We start from the raw sequence: 18163 nt of genomic DNA, 5'->3' as shown, positions 1-18163 counted from the left end.
GATGAAGTGAGCTGTAGCTCACGAAAGCTTATGCTCTAATAAATTTGTTAGTCTCTAAGGTGCCACAAGTACTCCTTTTCTTTTTGCGAATACAGACTAATACAGCTGCTACTCTGAAACCTGTCAAACTGCTTTAGTTTTTCCTACAGATGAAACCAGCTCATTGGTAATGCTGATGCAAGATAAAAGGAACTCATCGCTGCCCCGCAAATGATACATTAACTTCACCCTTCATTAGAAACACAGGAACAACCAACATTTCACAAAATGTAATAGATACAATTAATCAGAAATAAATTTTCTTTTCAGGCATCTAAGATGGTGCTGAAAACTATGGAGAGCCAAACGCTTCTTTCAGTTGCACAGAAGCAATCCCATGACCCAGAGACATAAAAATAATGAGAGAGTCTCTGAGTGAATTTCTTACCAAGTTTTTAATCCCTTAAGGTGACTGAGAGCTCAGAAGGGGAAATAAACTTATTGCTCAGCCCATGGAGGAGTGCCCTGAGCCATTCAAAAGTTACCCCCTCAGTCCATAAAAGAGTCACACTGATGGCTCCAAAGTGAGTCTGGTTTAGATATTGACTAGAAGAATGTTGACCATGGTGTGGGGCCTCAAGGATCAGAATGTAAAGTAGAAGAAAATGTGGGCATCTCCAGAGCACCAACAGGGTGCTTGATGACCCTTCCCCCAGCCCTCCCCTTTGGAGCACACTGTACTTAACAATATCGTTTTAGGTCTGTTGTGTTGATTCATTACATTTTTCTCAAAGTCAATATTCTAAATTTCTGGTTTTTTAGACGCCTGGATGCCAACCACATCAACTATGTGCCCCCCAACTGCTTCAGTGGCTTGGTCTCTCTTAGACACTTGTGGCTGGATGACAACTCTTTGACAGAAATTCCTGTGCATGCTTTTAGGAGTTTACCAGCACTTCAGGCAATGACACTGGCATTGAACAAAATACATCACATACCAGATTATGCTTTTGGAAACCTCTCCAGTTTGGTAGTTCTGTAAGTTTTATTGATTTTTTTAAAAACAATTTTTGCGAGACCTTGGCCTCTTTGTAATAAATTAATTCAAGATGCAATGTCTAAATTAAGCTTTGTAAGAGAGAGTTTAAAACTAGACTGCCCAAAAATGTGAAATGATCTGTAAACCTTGAGGTTGGTTAATATGGGCTACTGTTTTATGTTATAATTTTAGCATTAAATTGATATTTTTGGACTATAAACCAAGTTTGCCCTTTATTCTTGCACTGTGTTTAAAGCTGTAAGTTTTGCAACCTTATTTAATAACCTTTCTACTCCACATAATGTAAAGATTTGACTTGCAGATATGTTTATTTATAATGATGCTGCAAATTAACAACAAATAAACTTCTCTTCAGAATGTCAGTGAAGAGAAGTTGAAAAAAATGGACTTTGTATCTGATATTATTTATAAAATCATAGTACTGGAAGGCTGTTTAAATACGTACACATTTTTACTTAAGACTATAGGGCAATATTGACAACATGAGGCTAGGGTGGGAAAAGAAAATTAACTAAAATCTCATAAAGAATTAGAAGGATAGAATGCTAATATAAGCTGAGAAAGTTCCCTTCACAGACAGTGTGTGTAGATATCTACATAACAGTAGATATGTTCACCTATCAGTATTACTAAACAAAACAGATGCAAAATTCACAGAAAATCCTAGAAGGAATTCCAGTTTCTGAGGAATCATCTTCAGAACTTCTGGAACTATCCCAAACTGAAAAAACTTCTGCTCTATTATTAGAAAAATTATTCAGGAATTATATCAGGATATACTGAAACATGGTCATTATTAAAGACATTCATGGTTTGTAGGCAGCACAAAACTATTGCATGTAAGATGTTAAATATATTTTAACATACTCTAACATGCTGATCTGATAGCCATGATGCAAGCCTTTAGGACAGTATGACTGGATTATTTCAGTGCACTTTATTATAAGCTACTATTGTGATGGGTTTCTTCTCAACCTCCCTGCCCCCCGCAGGGTGCAACCTGGAACTGGTGTATCACTGAGCCCTCTGTCTCACCAGTCTGGGTTCCCTCTCACCCCATGATGCTGTCATAAGCTACAGTCCTCTCCAGGACTTGTACTCACCACTGACACACCCAGCTGCAGTTACATGAAGAAAAGGAGGACTTGTGGCACCTTAGAGACTAACAAATTTATTTGAGCATAAGCTTTCGTGAGCTACAGCTGACTTCATCGGATGCATCCGATGAAGTGAGCTGTAACTCACGAAAGCTTAAGCTCAAATAAATTTGTTAGTCTCTAAGGTGCCACAAGTCCTCCTTTTCTTTTTGCAGTTTCATGAAGGTTTCTCCTCAGCCACTCATAAAATGACAATGGAACAACTCCAGTGAACTCCCCCACCCTCCTGCTCCACAGATTAGGACCCCAGAGCTGTACCATCTTGCCCTGGTCAAAAGTCTGACCAGTATAAATTTATTATCCAGTCCGCCCCTCCCTCAATGTGGAGAAGACAATGTTCCAGCCTCTGTTCCTGAGTGGATTCCCCACACACTTCAAGGAAACCACACTGTTTTAGGTAAAAATATAAAACAGATTTATTAAATACAGAAAGGTAGATTTTAAGTGATTATAAGTATTCAGCACAAGATCAAAGCAGATTACCTAAGAAATTAAACAAAAATGCAACCTAAGTGTTGTACACTAGTTAGGATTTGAATCAAGCAATGTCTCACCCTTTTAGATAGTACAAACAGTTCACCAAGCTTCCATACAAAGACAGGATTCCTTCTTTCCCGCCTGGGAACAGCACTTCCCCCTGTTCAGTCTCTGTTTCCAGGTGTTCTGTTGTGTGAGGAGTGAAGCCCCTTCGTGATGTCATTTTCCCCTTTTATAGCTTATTCCATATGGTGGGAACCCCTTTGTTCCAAGCCAAGTTCCCAGCCCAGTTTGTGGAAAAATACAGATACCAAAATGCGGTTCAGTATCTTGTGATCTAGTCACAAGCCCTTGCATGCGCCAATGAGTCATGGCAGCCATTATCCATAGGCTGACAGAAGCATCCCCAGGTGAGGATAAGCCTTTTCTATGTCCCATTGTCTTTTTGATGAGCTATTCAACTTGAATAGGCCATTCATAAAGTGCTTGCTAGATTGTATGTAAAGTTTTGTGGGTGTTACCCAGGTGCAAGCACATTTGAAATACAGATACAGTCAATATTCATAACTCCAAATACAAAAATGATACATTCATACAAATAGGATAATCATATTCAGTAAACCATAATTTTCCATTGACACTTCACATGACACATTTTGTACAAGGTGCATCATTATTATGTCATAATCATTTATCATCTTACCACTATGATAAATATGGAGTGCAGAGTGTCACAATCATAAAAGCTGATCCATCCTTCTAGCAAGTGCAGAATGTGAGCAATACAGTTGTACAAGGTACAAGCCATACAGGTTAAGCAGAAGGAATTCCATCTACCAGCTTATGGACAGTCTTTGCTCTCTGCCTGTGTAGGTACAGATTGAGTTTCAGTATGAGATTTTAACCCTTAACCTTTAAAAGAATGGGTATGTGTCATTTGGCTGAGCTTCCAGATCCTTCAATTATTTTTCATCAAGTTGTCACCCACTTGTTAAGGTAGAGATCCTTTCATGCCCCAGCTCTCCTCCCAGTCTCATCTCCTCACCTTCCCTGCTGAAACTTCAGTAACATTAGGACAATTAAGAAGACAAGATGAAAATAAGCTTCACTTGATGCAATAGATGCTGCTGCTTGGCTAGGTCCCCTCATTTTGCATCTGCTGTTTATCTCCTGTTTCTGGGTATAAGACTTTAGAGTTATTCATATTTTAATCACCCCTAACTATCTGCAGCACTCATTGTTCCAGTCTCTCCAAATCACTTAATGTGGTTCTGTCCACATGTTTTGCTACCCTCTCTCCAGTTCTGCAAATCTTAAGTCAGTGGGGAAACTCACATTAACTTCAATGGGAGCAGGATTGGACCTGTGGTCATTAAAGATGCAAAACTAATTTGAGTTTTGGGGCAAATACTTCATACTGCTATAGCCTAAAAGGTCCATATAGTATTTGGGATCAAAATGATTGAGGTTTCTTCCTAGAGAGGGGGGAAAAAACATTTTTTGGTACAACATCAGAATCTCTGTCTTTTAGAGTCAGTTAATAAATAGCTGAATACAGTTTTTGTAGGTTCTGAAAAATTTATCGAGACCTTCTGATAACTAAAATACTTTTGTGTAGAGCAAAGACATGGATGAGAATAGTGTCTGACTCTCACATTCACAGACCTTCTCTTCTTTTATATGCAGCTCCCACAGTTTCTCTCATACCATGAGGGAGGAGTGAGAAAGGTAAAATACAAAAGAGAAGTCAGCTGGAAAAGCATTCTCTTAAAAAAAAATGCATTGAAATTACACCAAGTTAACATCCATGTTAATAAGCTACACAGAGCAATTTCTCTATTAAGATCTAAAAATTTAGAAATAGGCATAAGCAGCAAAATTCTAAGCCAAATTTTGAATGTCCCAAACTTTCAGATCTGCCGGTTTGTTTCCAGCCAATCACTACCAAAAATGTCAATCTGAAAATCCTACACATTACATAACATACCATTGGAAATTAATTGTTGATTATTCTAGTTTAACAGGGAGAAAGTCAAGTTATAGCATCAGTGAGATCAATTATATTTAATAACTCACACTGAAATTCTGATTTTTGATCCAGTGAATTTATCTGTTTCTTACTACACTTCCTCAGGCCTCATGTACATTTTGTCACTTCCCTGCTTCCTATCCTGCCCACTCCCCATAAACAACAAAAAAACAAACAAACCAACAACACTTTTTAAGACCTTGTATCTAATTTAAATATATATTTTTAAATCACCAGTGACCCTATTTTTAAAGTTTCAGAACACTTAATAGGAAATCCCCACGTGTCTAAAATTAGAATGTCAGGCTAGACACTTTAAAAATAAATATGAAGAAAGAAAACAATACATTAAATGAAAGAATCACAATCTCTGCAATTTAAAAAGAAAACCTTTCTGTGGAACCAAATCAAAGCCTGGGTGGGAGGTAGAGGTGGGGGAAATGCCCTCCTATACATGCTCCTGCAAAAAGCATGACTTGCATATAATCAGTACATGCCTGAAAATAAGTTTCTTTTGGTTTAACCATCAACATGTTTTGCTTAACTCCAATGTGTGCAATGTGTTTTCCTGACTGTGCACTTAATGTTTCCCTGCAGACATCTCCATAACAATAGAATCTACTCCCTGGGAAAGAAATGCTTTGATGGGCTCCACAGCCTAGAGACTTTGTGAGTTGACCTCTTATTTGTCTCCCCCTCCTTTTTTTTTTTTCAGTGTTTTCATTAATATTCTGAAAGAATAAAAATACCAAACATGCTTTTTTGGCTTGCTTAATTGCTTTTTGAACTATAAAACTACACTGCTTTTTTGTAGGCAGCATATATTAATAAATTATTTAATGACATTTTAAAACTGTACCCAGCACAAAATGAAAAATGACTATTCAGGGATAGTTATTCTTGCTTTGATTGTGCTATTTGTTTGTTTGTTTATCTTTAGTCAGCAAAGCTAATTGACGTAGAGGTTAAGGAAAAATTCATTGTAACCAAATAGCTTTTAAGTTCGCAGATTGCATCTTACCATATCGTGTGGTTGCAGAATCAGTCAGATACTTTGACCTCTTGAACAAAGGAAAAGCTCCAGGTAGCATCAATTACAAACATGTTCTTCTTTTTAAAAAATTGCTCCAATTGTTAATCTGTAAAGGATTTGCTTGAAAAGTTTCTGTGGCAGAGGGATAAAGTCACCTTAGCACCTACAATAGTTCAGTCAAGTGCAGGAGGTGAACATAGTAAAAGTAAGGCTTCCCTGAATAGCATAAAAAAAAGAATTCTGAGAAAAGAAGACTAAACAGGAAAACAACTCCAAAGTTTAAAGGAAAGTAATTTGCTCCAGACATACACAAAGAAAGATATCACCACCTCCGTTTGATATTGGAGCCCTGACCCCCTAGTGCCTGAGGGACAATAATCCTTGCATATCTATTCCCCTCCCTGTCCTATACCACAACCAAGTGAATCCTCTCCACAGATCATAACCAACTTTACCCAACCAGGGCACTTCAAGAGGCCCAACGGCTTTGGTGCTGATGGACAAGTCATAGAGTTTCAGGTCAGAAGGGACCAATAGATCATCTAATCTGACCTGGTGTATATCACAAGCCACCACCAGCACATAGCACCAGCACACTAAACCCAACAACTGAAATTGGACCAAAGCATTCCAGCCCATAGGAGATTAAACTTTTATGTGCCACAGGCAGAGAGTGAATAAACCAAATGTCATACAAACATCATCAGAACCTAGTGGTTGGTTTGCTTTCTAATCCACAAAACTATGCAGTGCTCACTTTCCAGTTGCCCTAGGATCCGGGGTTTTAATTTTGAATACGTAAACTAATCCTCTCTACTAGAACTGGAGTCTTCTTTTGTCAAGAGCACCCTGCAATGTTACAGCTTTGACTTTTACCCTATGTGTAGAGAGAAAGTCCCTCAATAAAAAAAGAGATCAGAAGAGGGAAAATGTGATTGTTCTTTAATGAGACATACACAACAGTAGGCAACTGTCCTGAAATGGGGGGAAAAGCAGTGATTTTAGTTATCCTCCCAGCCCTGGATAGCTGGTGTGAAAGAGAAGAAGATATAGATGACAACCTTGACTCTGGAAAGGAGGGAGGAGAACTTGGAGAATATGGTACCTGCCAAGTCATGTTTATTATTGCACTGATTGGCATTATCATCAGTGGGGAGGCTGTTTTGCAATCTAGCATCAAGATAGACAATCACCTGGCTGCATTGGGTGTCACAGGTAGGGTGACCAGATGTCCCGATTTTATAGGGACAATCCTGATATTTTTGGGGGGGAGGTTATATGGGCTCCTATTACCCCCCACCCCCATCCCAATTTTTCACACCTGCTATCTGGTCACTCTAGTCACAGGGTTATCCTGCTCTTCCCAGTCTGGGCAGGTCCAGCTCAGTTAGAGGACCAAACCAAATTACAAATGCTCATTATCTGTGTAATCAAAGCACAGGGCCTGAAGGGATTTACAAATAGGAAAAAAAGCCCTGTTGACTACTGACAGCAGTTTCCTGCCTGTGTTATGAAGGATGATGATATTTTGTTGAAGTCCAATGTGAATCATTGTTTCTATTTAATGTAGTCAAATTATCTCATATTTAAATTGTGAAAAATATATTCTCTACAAAGCCGAAGCTACTAAGGTACTCCATGAAGCTGCATAGTTTGACAAAACAGACCTTTCTTCTATTTAGTTTCAATTGCACACTTAGGCCAAATTCTTCTCTCAGATTATGTGTATGGGTTTCTCAGGCCAGGAATAAGCACGTGGCTAGTGAACATGCTGGAATGAGGAAATATCTCACTAACTAGCCATTCTTAAAATGGAATACCAGGTCGCTAACCTAAATAAAATATTATTTTTACGACTTGTGTGTGGTGAGGAGTTGTTCTTTCTCCTTTACTCCGTATTGATATTGTCAACCTTAGTGCAATCTTAAAACCTCAGAATAGGTGAAATCCTCGCCCCATTGAAATCAATAGAAGTTTTTCCATTGACTTCATTGGGGCCAGGATTTCGCCCAATAGCTATTTTTCCATTGATATTTCTCCTTTGCTATTCCTGAATATTTATCTTTCTTGTTCTCACATACTGTGCCAAGAAACAGGACAGAAAAGAAAATTAAAGTGTGATAAACATGGGAGTTTATAGAAAAGAGGCAAACTGAACCTCAGTAATGTGACATATGAACTATGTAAGATTCAATTCACTGTACAAAGCACAGGCATTCATTTAAAAAATCAGTTTTAAGATGAAAAATTCCCAAAATATTTCTATGTAAAAGTTGCAAAATTGTCCATAGGTAAGGATAGATTTTCCTTTCATGCTTACAAATGAATGGTGGGGAGGGGAGATCACAAAATAGCAGGTGGCTTATTAACATTTGTAAATGTCCATATTTTCTCATTTCCAAATTGGTAATACTGAATTAAAAATAGCACTGTGATCAAAAATAAAATTGATGATTTGCATTGGATGGTGTTTATTAGAAAACATCACGTTTTGAGGATTCCCTAGCCTTTGGACCTATTTCTTTATTTAATGCGCAAAAGATGATACTTCCTTACAAATCCCAACAAATTCTATATTATCCCTTAAACAGTGTATAACCTAAATTATGTGATCTATTTTTATGCAGAGATTTAAATTACAACAGTCTGGATGAGTTCCCCACTGCTATCAGGACACTCACAAACTTAAAAGAACTGTAAGTATTGAACTCTACCATATAGAGAGGATGCTTTGGACAACGTGTTTATTTATTTAGGAAAAGGTGATGATTTCTATCAGTGCTCTTTAAAACTTTCTATATCTTGGAAAAGTTAGCAAACACGCCAACATATATAAAAGGAAATTTTCAGCATTTCATTTAGAACATTTAATTTTGATAACTTTTACTTGTTACAAATGCTCTTTTGTACTGAAAAGAATTTTTGAGAGAGTATTCTTTTCTGGAACTTTATCCTTGAAATGCAGTATATCATAATAATAAAAGGACATTATCAGTTTTGTTTCAGCTTCAAATGTGAAACTTGTTTGAAAAGGCGCAATGCCTGGGCTAGGAAAAAGAAGCAAGAATTCCTGTTCACTCATAGGCATTTTGGGGAAATAGGGGGGTAATTTTTAACCTTATTTTAAACAGGGTTTTTTCAGTGTAAATATTCATGTGCAGTGTTGTAAACCAGAAAACTTCTGGAAGCGTAGACATGGTTTGTAAAGCAGACTAAAATCAAAGGTGAAACTGACCAGCTTAGATTAATTGTGCAAGCTAGCTGAATTGCAAAATAAGCAAACAGCTAGAAAGTTACCAGTCAATTAGATTTCTTAAATTCTTTCTGTTTGAATAATCTATGGTGTTAAAGATAGCACCAGCAGGCATTTTTTAAAACATAGATGATCAAAATCCACTGGACCATTAAGGGTATGTCTACACTGCAATTAAAAACCCTCAGCTTGCCTGTGCCAGCTGACTGAGGCTCACAAGGGCATGGGCTAAGGGGCTGTTTAACTGTGGTGTAGACATTCAGGCTCCAGCTGGAGCCTGTATTCTAGGACCCTCCCACCTCGCAGGGTCCTAGAGCCCAGACTCCAGCCTGAGCCCTAACATGTACACCACAATGGAACAGCCCCTGTGCCCAAGCCCCTTAGCCCAAGTCAGCTGGAACAGGCCAGCCAAAGGTGTCTAACTGCTGTGTAGACATACCGTTAGAGTGCTTCGTGCTGCTATTGCCATACAAAGCAGATATAAAGCCAATTTAACAAGATGATTGGAAAATTTAACAAAAAGCTAGTGGAAGAATCTCAGAGAATACAAAGACTTTATTGGAGAGAGGAGGAAATTGAAAAGAAATGGCAGCGACAGGCTTGAATACTCCCTTCTCTGCAAGCTCATACGAATGACGTTGAAGGAAGACTTTGAGAAATTTCAAACCGAAAAGCTCCTAAAGGCTGCTGAAGATCATAAAAGTCTCAAAAAATGCAAACAGGAACTGGCGTTGTACAGGTCATCATTATCAGCTTTGAAGAACAGGGACGGAGAATCAATAACTGATTCAGATCAATAACTGAACAGAGAGGGAGACAATCTGCAGGGATTTCTATACCCAGCTGTTTGCATCCCGTATAGACATCCCAATGCCATTACTTCAACAAACCGATGAACACATACGCTCAGTTCTCATCAGCAAAGTTCATCACGCAGTCCATCAAATGAAAGACAGGAAGGCTCTAGGCAAGGACATTCTGACAGCAGAAGTGCTTCAGGCGGGAGGTCAGGAACTTTGGAAAGCTCTTGCCCAAAGGTTCAGCTCCTACATGGAAATCCAGAAGATACTGTCCAGTTGGAAAGAGTCCAATACGATGTTGCTGCATAAGAAAGGCGATCAAGAAAATCTAAAGAACTATCACCCGATCTGCCTGCTTTCGCATAACTATAAATTATTCACTAAAATAATAACAAATCGACTGTCACAAAACCTGAACAAACAGCAATCTAGAGAGCAGGCCAGCTTTCGAAGGAATTACAGCACGATAGACCACATCTTCACTCTAAACCAACTACTAGAGCGTTCAAGGGAATACAAGTTCCCTTTGTGCATTGCCTTCGTGGTCTATGAGAAGGTGTTCGACAGTGTAGAGACTAACACTGTTCTTGAAGCTCTTTCAGAACAAGGCATCAGCGCAAAATATATCACATTACTAAAGGAAGCGAGCTCTGGCTGCAGCACAGACATATCGCTGTTTGATACTCCCCTCCAAATCCCCATTGAGAAAGGTGTGAAATATATTTCCCTTTAATATATTATTTTCTGGGCATAAAAACATACATCGAAAAGTTGAAATTGTAAATTTCTTAGAAAGTATTGAAACAAACTTCAGTAAAATCTGCCTTAATGATCATCTCTGAGTCCACCTGTCACAAGCGACTACTTACAGAGGCCACGGAACCACCGCCACTATCTGGTGTGCAAACCTTTAAAGAGAGACCACCTCTGCTAAGAGACCACTTTTGCTAACTCCCAAGAGTGGTTGCTCTTGGCAGGTTCTACTGTATGTGTGTTGTGTAGCATCTTTTTTGCTTCAGATTTTTGGCCTCTTTAGGATCAGATCTCCTAATATCAGACTGTGTGGCTTCAGCCAATGTGTCCCCCTTTTAGTCCCCTAAATTCACTCTCTGCCTGTTTGGAGCATGAAATTGTACAGCACCAAGGCTCTGATTCACTTTAAGCATGTGTTTGAGTGCTTTGCTGGATTGGGACCCAAGAGCTCAGCAATGTATAGGATAGGGCGTGTCTGAGGGGTTACTGAGTACCCTCAACTCCCATTGATTTAAATGGGAGCTGAGGGTACTCAGTACCTCATAGAAGGTGCTCAGCACCTAACAGGATCAAACACTGAGGCCTCAATCCTGCAAACACTTATGCACATGCTTAACTTTAAGCACATGAGTAGCCCCATTCACATCAAAGGGACCACTCACAGAAGAAAAGTGGGACTAGGGCTTCAAAAGTTGCCTTGTAGTTTTCTCTGCGAATTAAGGTAATGACACATGTATACCTGTATATTGATGAAGGACTAGTATTTTCCCTGGGAGCTAGTAATGCTATTTCCTCAGCTACTTCTGCCATGCAGAGAGCAAAGGATTGATCTGGGGAATCCTGCTTGGTAGAGTCTAGGCCACTCAGCCAATCAGTATATTGGTTTTGAATTAAATAGTCGTTTATTTTGGTCTTTTGTTGTTGTTTAGAGCCCAATTGTGTATAGGCACATATTTTTGATTGCACATGGTATATAGAAAGGAGTATAAACACAGAGCCTTGATTTTCTAGCCCAATTACACAGGCAAGACCATTAGTTCAGTGAAACTGATCATCTGGTATTGGTACAAGTAATGATTGACGGTGCTTGCATCCCTGAACAATTCAAGGCTTTCTAAATGTTTTAATTTAATCTGAGAAGCCTTTTTCATAGTTCATGATTGAACTAACAAAAGTTTCTTACACAAATCATCATTGTTCATTTTGAAACCTTAGTTTCCTTTGCTTTTAACAATGGCAGAAGTACTTGTATGAGAACAATGTAGTAATTAATTATGAGACAAAGAATTTGTCTCCTTCCTAGAAGGCAGTAAGTACATTGTACAGTTTGTTCTTCTAATACCTAAAATACTTAAATAAAGAAAGGAGTGTGGGAGGTTCAATGCATGGTATGTCATGACACAACCTGTAAATTCATATACACTATATGTTCACATAAATCTAAATATCCCAGAAACAGGGATGGTATGGGACAAGTATTGGAAAAAAAATGCTTTCCATTTTCAGTCTTAATCCAAGTAATTGTGATGTTCACATTGACTAGAAAGCTGAAGACACCGTTGCTTGCTGGTACAGAGGTTTTTGATTAATTGTAATAGTTCTACGTTACTGTGGAAAACAGCCCAAAAATAATAAGTATTTTTGAATGTATCACAGGTCTTACATTCACACTTTTTTTTATTGTATAAAATATTGTTTTTTCCAGGGGATTTCATAGTAATAACATCAAATCAATACCTGAGCATGCATTTGTGGGCAATCCGTCACTTATAACAATGTAAGTGGCATCAGTTTACTTTGGTATTTTTATATCAAATGTGGAATTAAATACAATATTTCTGTGTGGTTTTCTAACTCTTCTATCATTCTTATTTTACACGTATAATGTATAGGAGCATAATATGAGTGGACTGGTCTCCTACCTTTCAGGTCATTCAGTTCTCTTAATACTCACACATTACTTGGAGAGAGAGATCATAACTTTCCATAGTTCTTGACCTTTTACTCAGGCTGCTATTTCTTATAACAGAAACTGGGATCAGGTCTCCTGTTCCAGTCCAGGAGTTTCCAGCTGGCCAATTAGGGGGGTGGGGCATCATCATCACTATAAGAGGCCTGGTTAGAAAGAGACCTTGTGTGTCAATCAGTCGGGAATGGCAGGAGATGAGAACTGCCAGAGATAGAAGATGTTTCCTGGGAGAAAGCTGAAGGTAGGACAGCAGCAAGAGGGATTTGTTGGCTAGCATTGCTGAGGGGCTGGAGGACTGAAGGCAGGAGGGGCAGAAGAGGAGGATGTCTGCTGGCTCTAAGCTGGAGCCAAGGGCCAGGGGCCGCTGAAGGAAATGGGAGCAGTAGAGGGGCTTACCCGCTGATGTCTCATCGCTGGAGCACTCAACCTGAAGGAAAGAGAGGGGCGGGAATGAGAGAGCCCAGGGGAGTGAGGGGTAGTTCCCTGGCCAGGATATTCACAGCAGAGAGGCCATGCGAATTTTGATGGGATGAGCAGGGCTGCTGCCCTGAAAGAAGGGCTGGGATGGCTGTTCCTGGCAGAGGGATGGAAGAAGTCAGATAAGGCGCTTAGCTGTGATGGAAGACACAGGAGTATGGTGAAAACAAGAACTATGTGCACTGGGGTTGATATGGACTATGCGTGGGGACTTTGGTTAGGGATTATTTGCACTATATTTTGTTAATGAACTGTGACGGACTAGAGGACAAGCTTCTGTGGAGTTATTGGAGACCCAAGATAAATAAATAAAAACAGATTTTATTTGCAACTGTAGAAAGAGTGAGAAGAAATTGTGAAATAAAAAGTAAAATAGCTACTCACCTTGATGGATACTAAGGAAAGCTCTGCTATCAGAACCAGAAGAATACTGATATAGCATTGCAGAAAGAGTCCTCTCAGTCTGACAGCTCAGAGTACCAGAAAAGTGTCACAAAGCCCTGTAGTCTGTCTTTTTAAGTCCCAGATCTCTGTACTTGTTTACAAAAATACTTCCACATTTATAGGAAATCTCACCCTGGGCTTGTCCATACACCATTTCCAAAACGAAGCTAGAAAAAAAACGTATCTGCATTTGCCCCGAACCTCATTTAAGTCGCTGTTACTAGAAACACTTTCTTCTTCCTCATTGTTAAGAGATGCCTTTTGTTTGTAAGTTATTGGACAGAGCTTTTGAGATCATTTGTACATTTTTAAAAAATGAAATATATCTGGAATAGTTTAAGGTCATATTAGCTGTGTCCAGATGTATAAGCTATGAGCCATCCGTCACAGATCAAACACAAGAAGAGGGTGAATGTTATTCTTTCAGTTCATAACTTCTGAAATTGAAAGATATGGAAACCTATTCATTGCCCTACCAGAGCAGACCATTGGTCTATCACATCTCTACTTGCAGAGTACAGCTTCCTTAGCATCAGGAGTCCAACGGCACAGATCACAAAAGAAAGTAAAACTATCATCTGTATATTTGTAAAGCCTCTAATGTCATAGAATCATAGAAATCTAGGGCTGGAAGGGACCTTGAAGTCATCAACTCCAGTCCCTTCCCCTGAGGCAGGACCACAGAGCAAGCCTGACAAGTGTTTGTACAACTTGTTCTGAAAAACCTCCAATGAAAGGGATTCCACAGCTTTCCTTGGAAGCCTTTTCAAGAGCTTAGCTATCCATATAGTTACCAATTCTCCAATTTATAAAATGTGTGGATGACACCAAGCTGAGGGGGAGTGCAAGCAACCTGGGAGGACAGGATCAGAATTCAAAAAGACCTTGATAAACTGGAGAATTGGTCTAAAATAAACAAGATGAAATTCAGCAAAGGCAAGTGCAAAGTAGTACAGTTAGGAAGGAAAAATCAAGTGCACAACTACAAAATGGGGAATAAAATGGGGAACTGGCTAGGAGGTAGTACTGCTGAATAGGATCTGGAGGTTATAGTGGATCACATATTGAATATAAGCCCCAGTGTGATGCAGCTGCAAAAAAGGCTGCTATCATTCTGAGGTGTAGTACCGGGAGTTTTGTACGTAAGACAGTGGGTAATTGTTCTGCTCTAGTCAGTATTGGTGAGGCCTCAGCTGGAGTACTGTATCCAGTTTTGGGCTTAGCACCTTAAGAAAGATGTAGACAAATTGGAGAGAGTCCAGATGGGAGTAACAAACATAATAAAAAGTTTGGAAACCCTGACCTATGAGGACAGGTTAAAAAAACTGGGAATGTTTAGTCTTGAGAAAAGAAGAGTGAGGGGGAGCCTGACAACAGTTTTCAAATGTGTTAAGGGTTGTTTTACAGAGGACAATGATCAATTGTTCTCCATGTCCACTGAAGGTAGGACAAGAAGTAATGGGCTTAATATGCAGCAAAGGAGATTTAGGTTAAATATTAGGAAAAACTTTCTAACTGTAAGAATACTTAAGTCCTGTAACAGGTTACCGAGGGAGATTGCTGAGTCCCCGTTAGGAGTGCTGGAACAATTTGTACAGTGGGATGCTGAGAGTCATTGAACCAAACTGTAATCTTTGTATATAATGGAAATGACTTCAAACCAGGGGGTGCAGCAGCAGCCCTAGTTCCAGCACCTATAGACCTTATCATTGCATGTTTTTAAGAACAGGTTAGACAAATGCCTGTCAGGGATGATGTAGATCAGGGTGGGCAAACTACGGCCCGGGGGCTGCATCCGGCCCCCAGCTGTTTTAATCTGGCCCTTGAGCTCCTGCCGGGGATAAGGGTCGGGAGCTTGCCCCACTCCGCACAACTCCTGGAAGCAGCGGTCTGTCCCCGCTCCGGCTCCTATGCGTAGGGGCAGCCAGGGGTTTCCGCACACTGCCTACACCTCAAGTGATGGGGCTGCGCGCATTGCCTGGCCGCGCCTCTATGTAGGAACCAAAGGGGGGACATGCGGCTGGTTCTGGGATCTGCTTGAGATAAGCGCCGCCCGGAGCCTGAACCCCTGCATCCCAGCCCCCTGCCCCAGCCCTGATCCCCCTCCTGCTCTCCTAACCCCTCGGTCCCAGCCCGGAACGCCCTCCTGCATCCCCAACCCCTCATCCCCAGCCCCACCTGAGAGTTCACACTCCCAGCCAGAGCTCTCAACCCCTGCCACACCCCAACCCCCAATTTTGTGAGCATTCATGGCCCGCCATATAATTTCCGTACCCAGATGTGGCCCTTGGGCCAAAAAGTTTGCCCATCCCTGGTCTAGATATAGTTGGTCCTACCTCAGCATGGGGAGAAGGATTAAATGGCATCTTGAGGTCCCTTCCAGCCCTGCATTTCTATGATTCTATGAAATTCCCTTTTCTAGGAATCTATCAATGGTCCATAACTGAATAGTGCTCATCTTGACCTCATGCTAGTGTAAATTTGTGAGGCAAATGCTACATTTGGGATAAAGAAGGACACACTTCTGTTTTAAAACCAAGACAATGGTGGCTGCTAGAAGGTATTTGGAACATAGTCTTGATGAAAATGGATTAGTGGGCAGAATGAATATGAGATGTTCAAAGCTAAAGGAAATATACAATTTATCACATGGATCTCATCACCACATCTGTAGTGTGCTTTGCCTATTTATAATTATTCAGAGTATTATCTTGCATATTAAAATGCCTGTTTTTCCTCTTTTTGCAGTCATTTCTATGACAACCCTATCCAGCTTGTGGGACAGTCAGCTTTTCAACACTTACCAGAACTCAGAACCCTGTATGCTTTTACTTCTTTAAAACCTCTTTGTCTTTGAATAGCCATTGCACTTCTAAGATTGTCCTGTACTTTCCTTTCAATAATGATACTGTGTCTTTAACTTTAGGACTTTAAATGGTGCTTCACAAATAACTGAATTTCCTGATTTGACTGGAACTACAAGTCTGGAAAGTTTGTAAGTGTTAGACAAATACCCACTCAACCCAATAATATTTTTTAGATCTTGACTTGTTTTAAGGATCTATCCTTATACTAAGCATTTATTTTGTAAGATTTAAATAAAATAAAATTAAAATAAAATAATCTTTGTATTGTTTAATTTTACAGGACACTTACAGGAGCACAGGTCACCTCTCTTCCCAAAGTAGCTTGTGATCAGCTACCTAATCTTCAAGTGCTGTATGTTTCAGTAACGGTGATAACACCATGTTAATGCAGGAGTGTAAGGGCTGAACTACGTGATTTGTGATATTGGAACAATCCACTTACGATTAACTAGCAGTTGTATAGTACCACTGGTAGCATTGTGCTAGCTAATCTACAGACATGTAAAAAGATGAGTCTCTTCCCCAGAGAACCTGCAATCTACATGTCAATCAGGATTTCCCTTACATGAAGGAAGGAGACAAACATTTTTTATATCATACATTTTTAGGAAAGCATAAAACAACTCATGATACTCCTTAAAAAATCAAAAGAAGGGACATCCAGGACAGATTTGAGACTTGATTTGCATTTATTATCTCTTCTATGATAGTTTCCTTTAGAATGGCCCAATCTTGGATTCATTACTCAAGCAGATATCCCACTGAAGTGAAAGGGAGATATACATGAGTAAGGACTGCAGATATGCGTCTTTATTATGTACATCTCTTTGGTTTAGTTCTCTACCAGGCATATGTATTTGACAGAAATTTGAAGCAGTCTGTTGCTGGGCTATGTGGGGGAATAATTTTTATACTAATAAACCAATGTTATTTTATCATGCAAGTATACCACAGAGTAAGCTTAATCTCTAGCAAAAGTAATCAATCTGTCTACTTCTTTGTGAATCAGAAAACAGCACTTTAAGTATTACATCACTATGAATGTATTTGGTATTAGTTCTTTTGGCCAACAGTGAAATAGCACTAATTATAACACATTATTTGAGCACCAATGTGGATGTCATGAACATTTCCAGAAAAATTACATTCAGCTAATGGACTATAAAATTCATTTCCAGAACATTAAGGCCCAAATACAGAGCTTGCACTGATGACAATGAGAATTTTGCATATAGATTGCGGTCGATGTATGGCTCATACTAACCTATAAATAAGCTTGGAAGGATTCAATTTTTATCAATAAGTGTCAGGAAAAATCAATGTCACCATGCAACTGAAAAAAAATATTTCCATTGATAATCAAAATTTACAGAAAGGCAAAGTAAGAAAAATGCTGCTTGCGAACTTATTAGAGGCTGTCATTAAATAATTATTGTCTAAGATTCCCATAATCTCCTGAAACTATGAAAATTTAAATAGATAAAAATTTAAAAAAAAAACTTAAAACCCAAAATTTCATGCAACTGTGATATTTAAATTGATAAACATTGAAAAAATGCTTAAAAATTTCTGTCTGAAAATCGTATGGCTTTTATAGTTAGAAGTATTACCTTAGATCAGTGGTTCTCAAGCTAGAGGCGCCGCTTGTTCAGGGAAAGCCCCTGAAGGGGTGGGCCGGTTTGTTTACCTGCCATGTCTGCAGGTTCGGCCGATCGCGGCTCCCACCGGCTGCGGTTCGCCGCTCCAGGCCAATGGGGGCTGCAGAAGGGCGGCCAGCACATCCCTCGGTTTGCACCACTTCCCACAGCCCCCATTGGCGTGGAGCAGCAAACCACAGCCAGTGGGAGCCGCGATCAGCTGAACCT

General features: G+C 39.6%; 1 protein-coding gene across 2 annotated transcripts in view; it reads left to right on the top strand.

The window, feature by feature from the left end:
• LGR5 (leucine rich repeat containing G protein-coupled receptor 5) overlaps nt 1-18163 on the top strand; it is a 122477-nt gene that overhangs the window by 85932 nt on the left and 18382 nt on the right. For both annotated transcript variants that reach the window (XM_038379406.2, XM_043493390.1), the window contains exons 5-11: nt 802-1017; nt 5300-5371; nt 8363-8431; nt 12247-12318; nt 16180-16251; nt 16358-16426; nt 16579-16650. In XM_038379406.2, the coding sequence (XP_038235334.1) occupies nt 802-1017; nt 5300-5371; nt 8363-8431; nt 12247-12318; nt 16180-16251; nt 16358-16426; nt 16579-16650 (642 nt within the window). The remainder of the gene's footprint in view (nt 1-801; nt 1018-5299; nt 5372-8362; nt 8432-12246; nt 12319-16179; nt 16252-16357; nt 16427-16578; nt 16651-18163) is intronic.

This window comes from Dermochelys coriacea, chromosome 1 (assembly GCF_009764565.3).
Source record: "Dermochelys coriacea isolate rDerCor1 chromosome 1, rDerCor1.pri.v4, whole genome shotgun sequence".
Taxonomy (NCBI): domain Eukaryota; kingdom Metazoa; phylum Chordata; order Testudines; family Dermochelyidae; genus Dermochelys; species Dermochelys coriacea.
The sequence above is the reverse complement of the archived record's forward strand: the minus strand, read 5'-3'. Positions and strand labels throughout refer to the sequence as shown.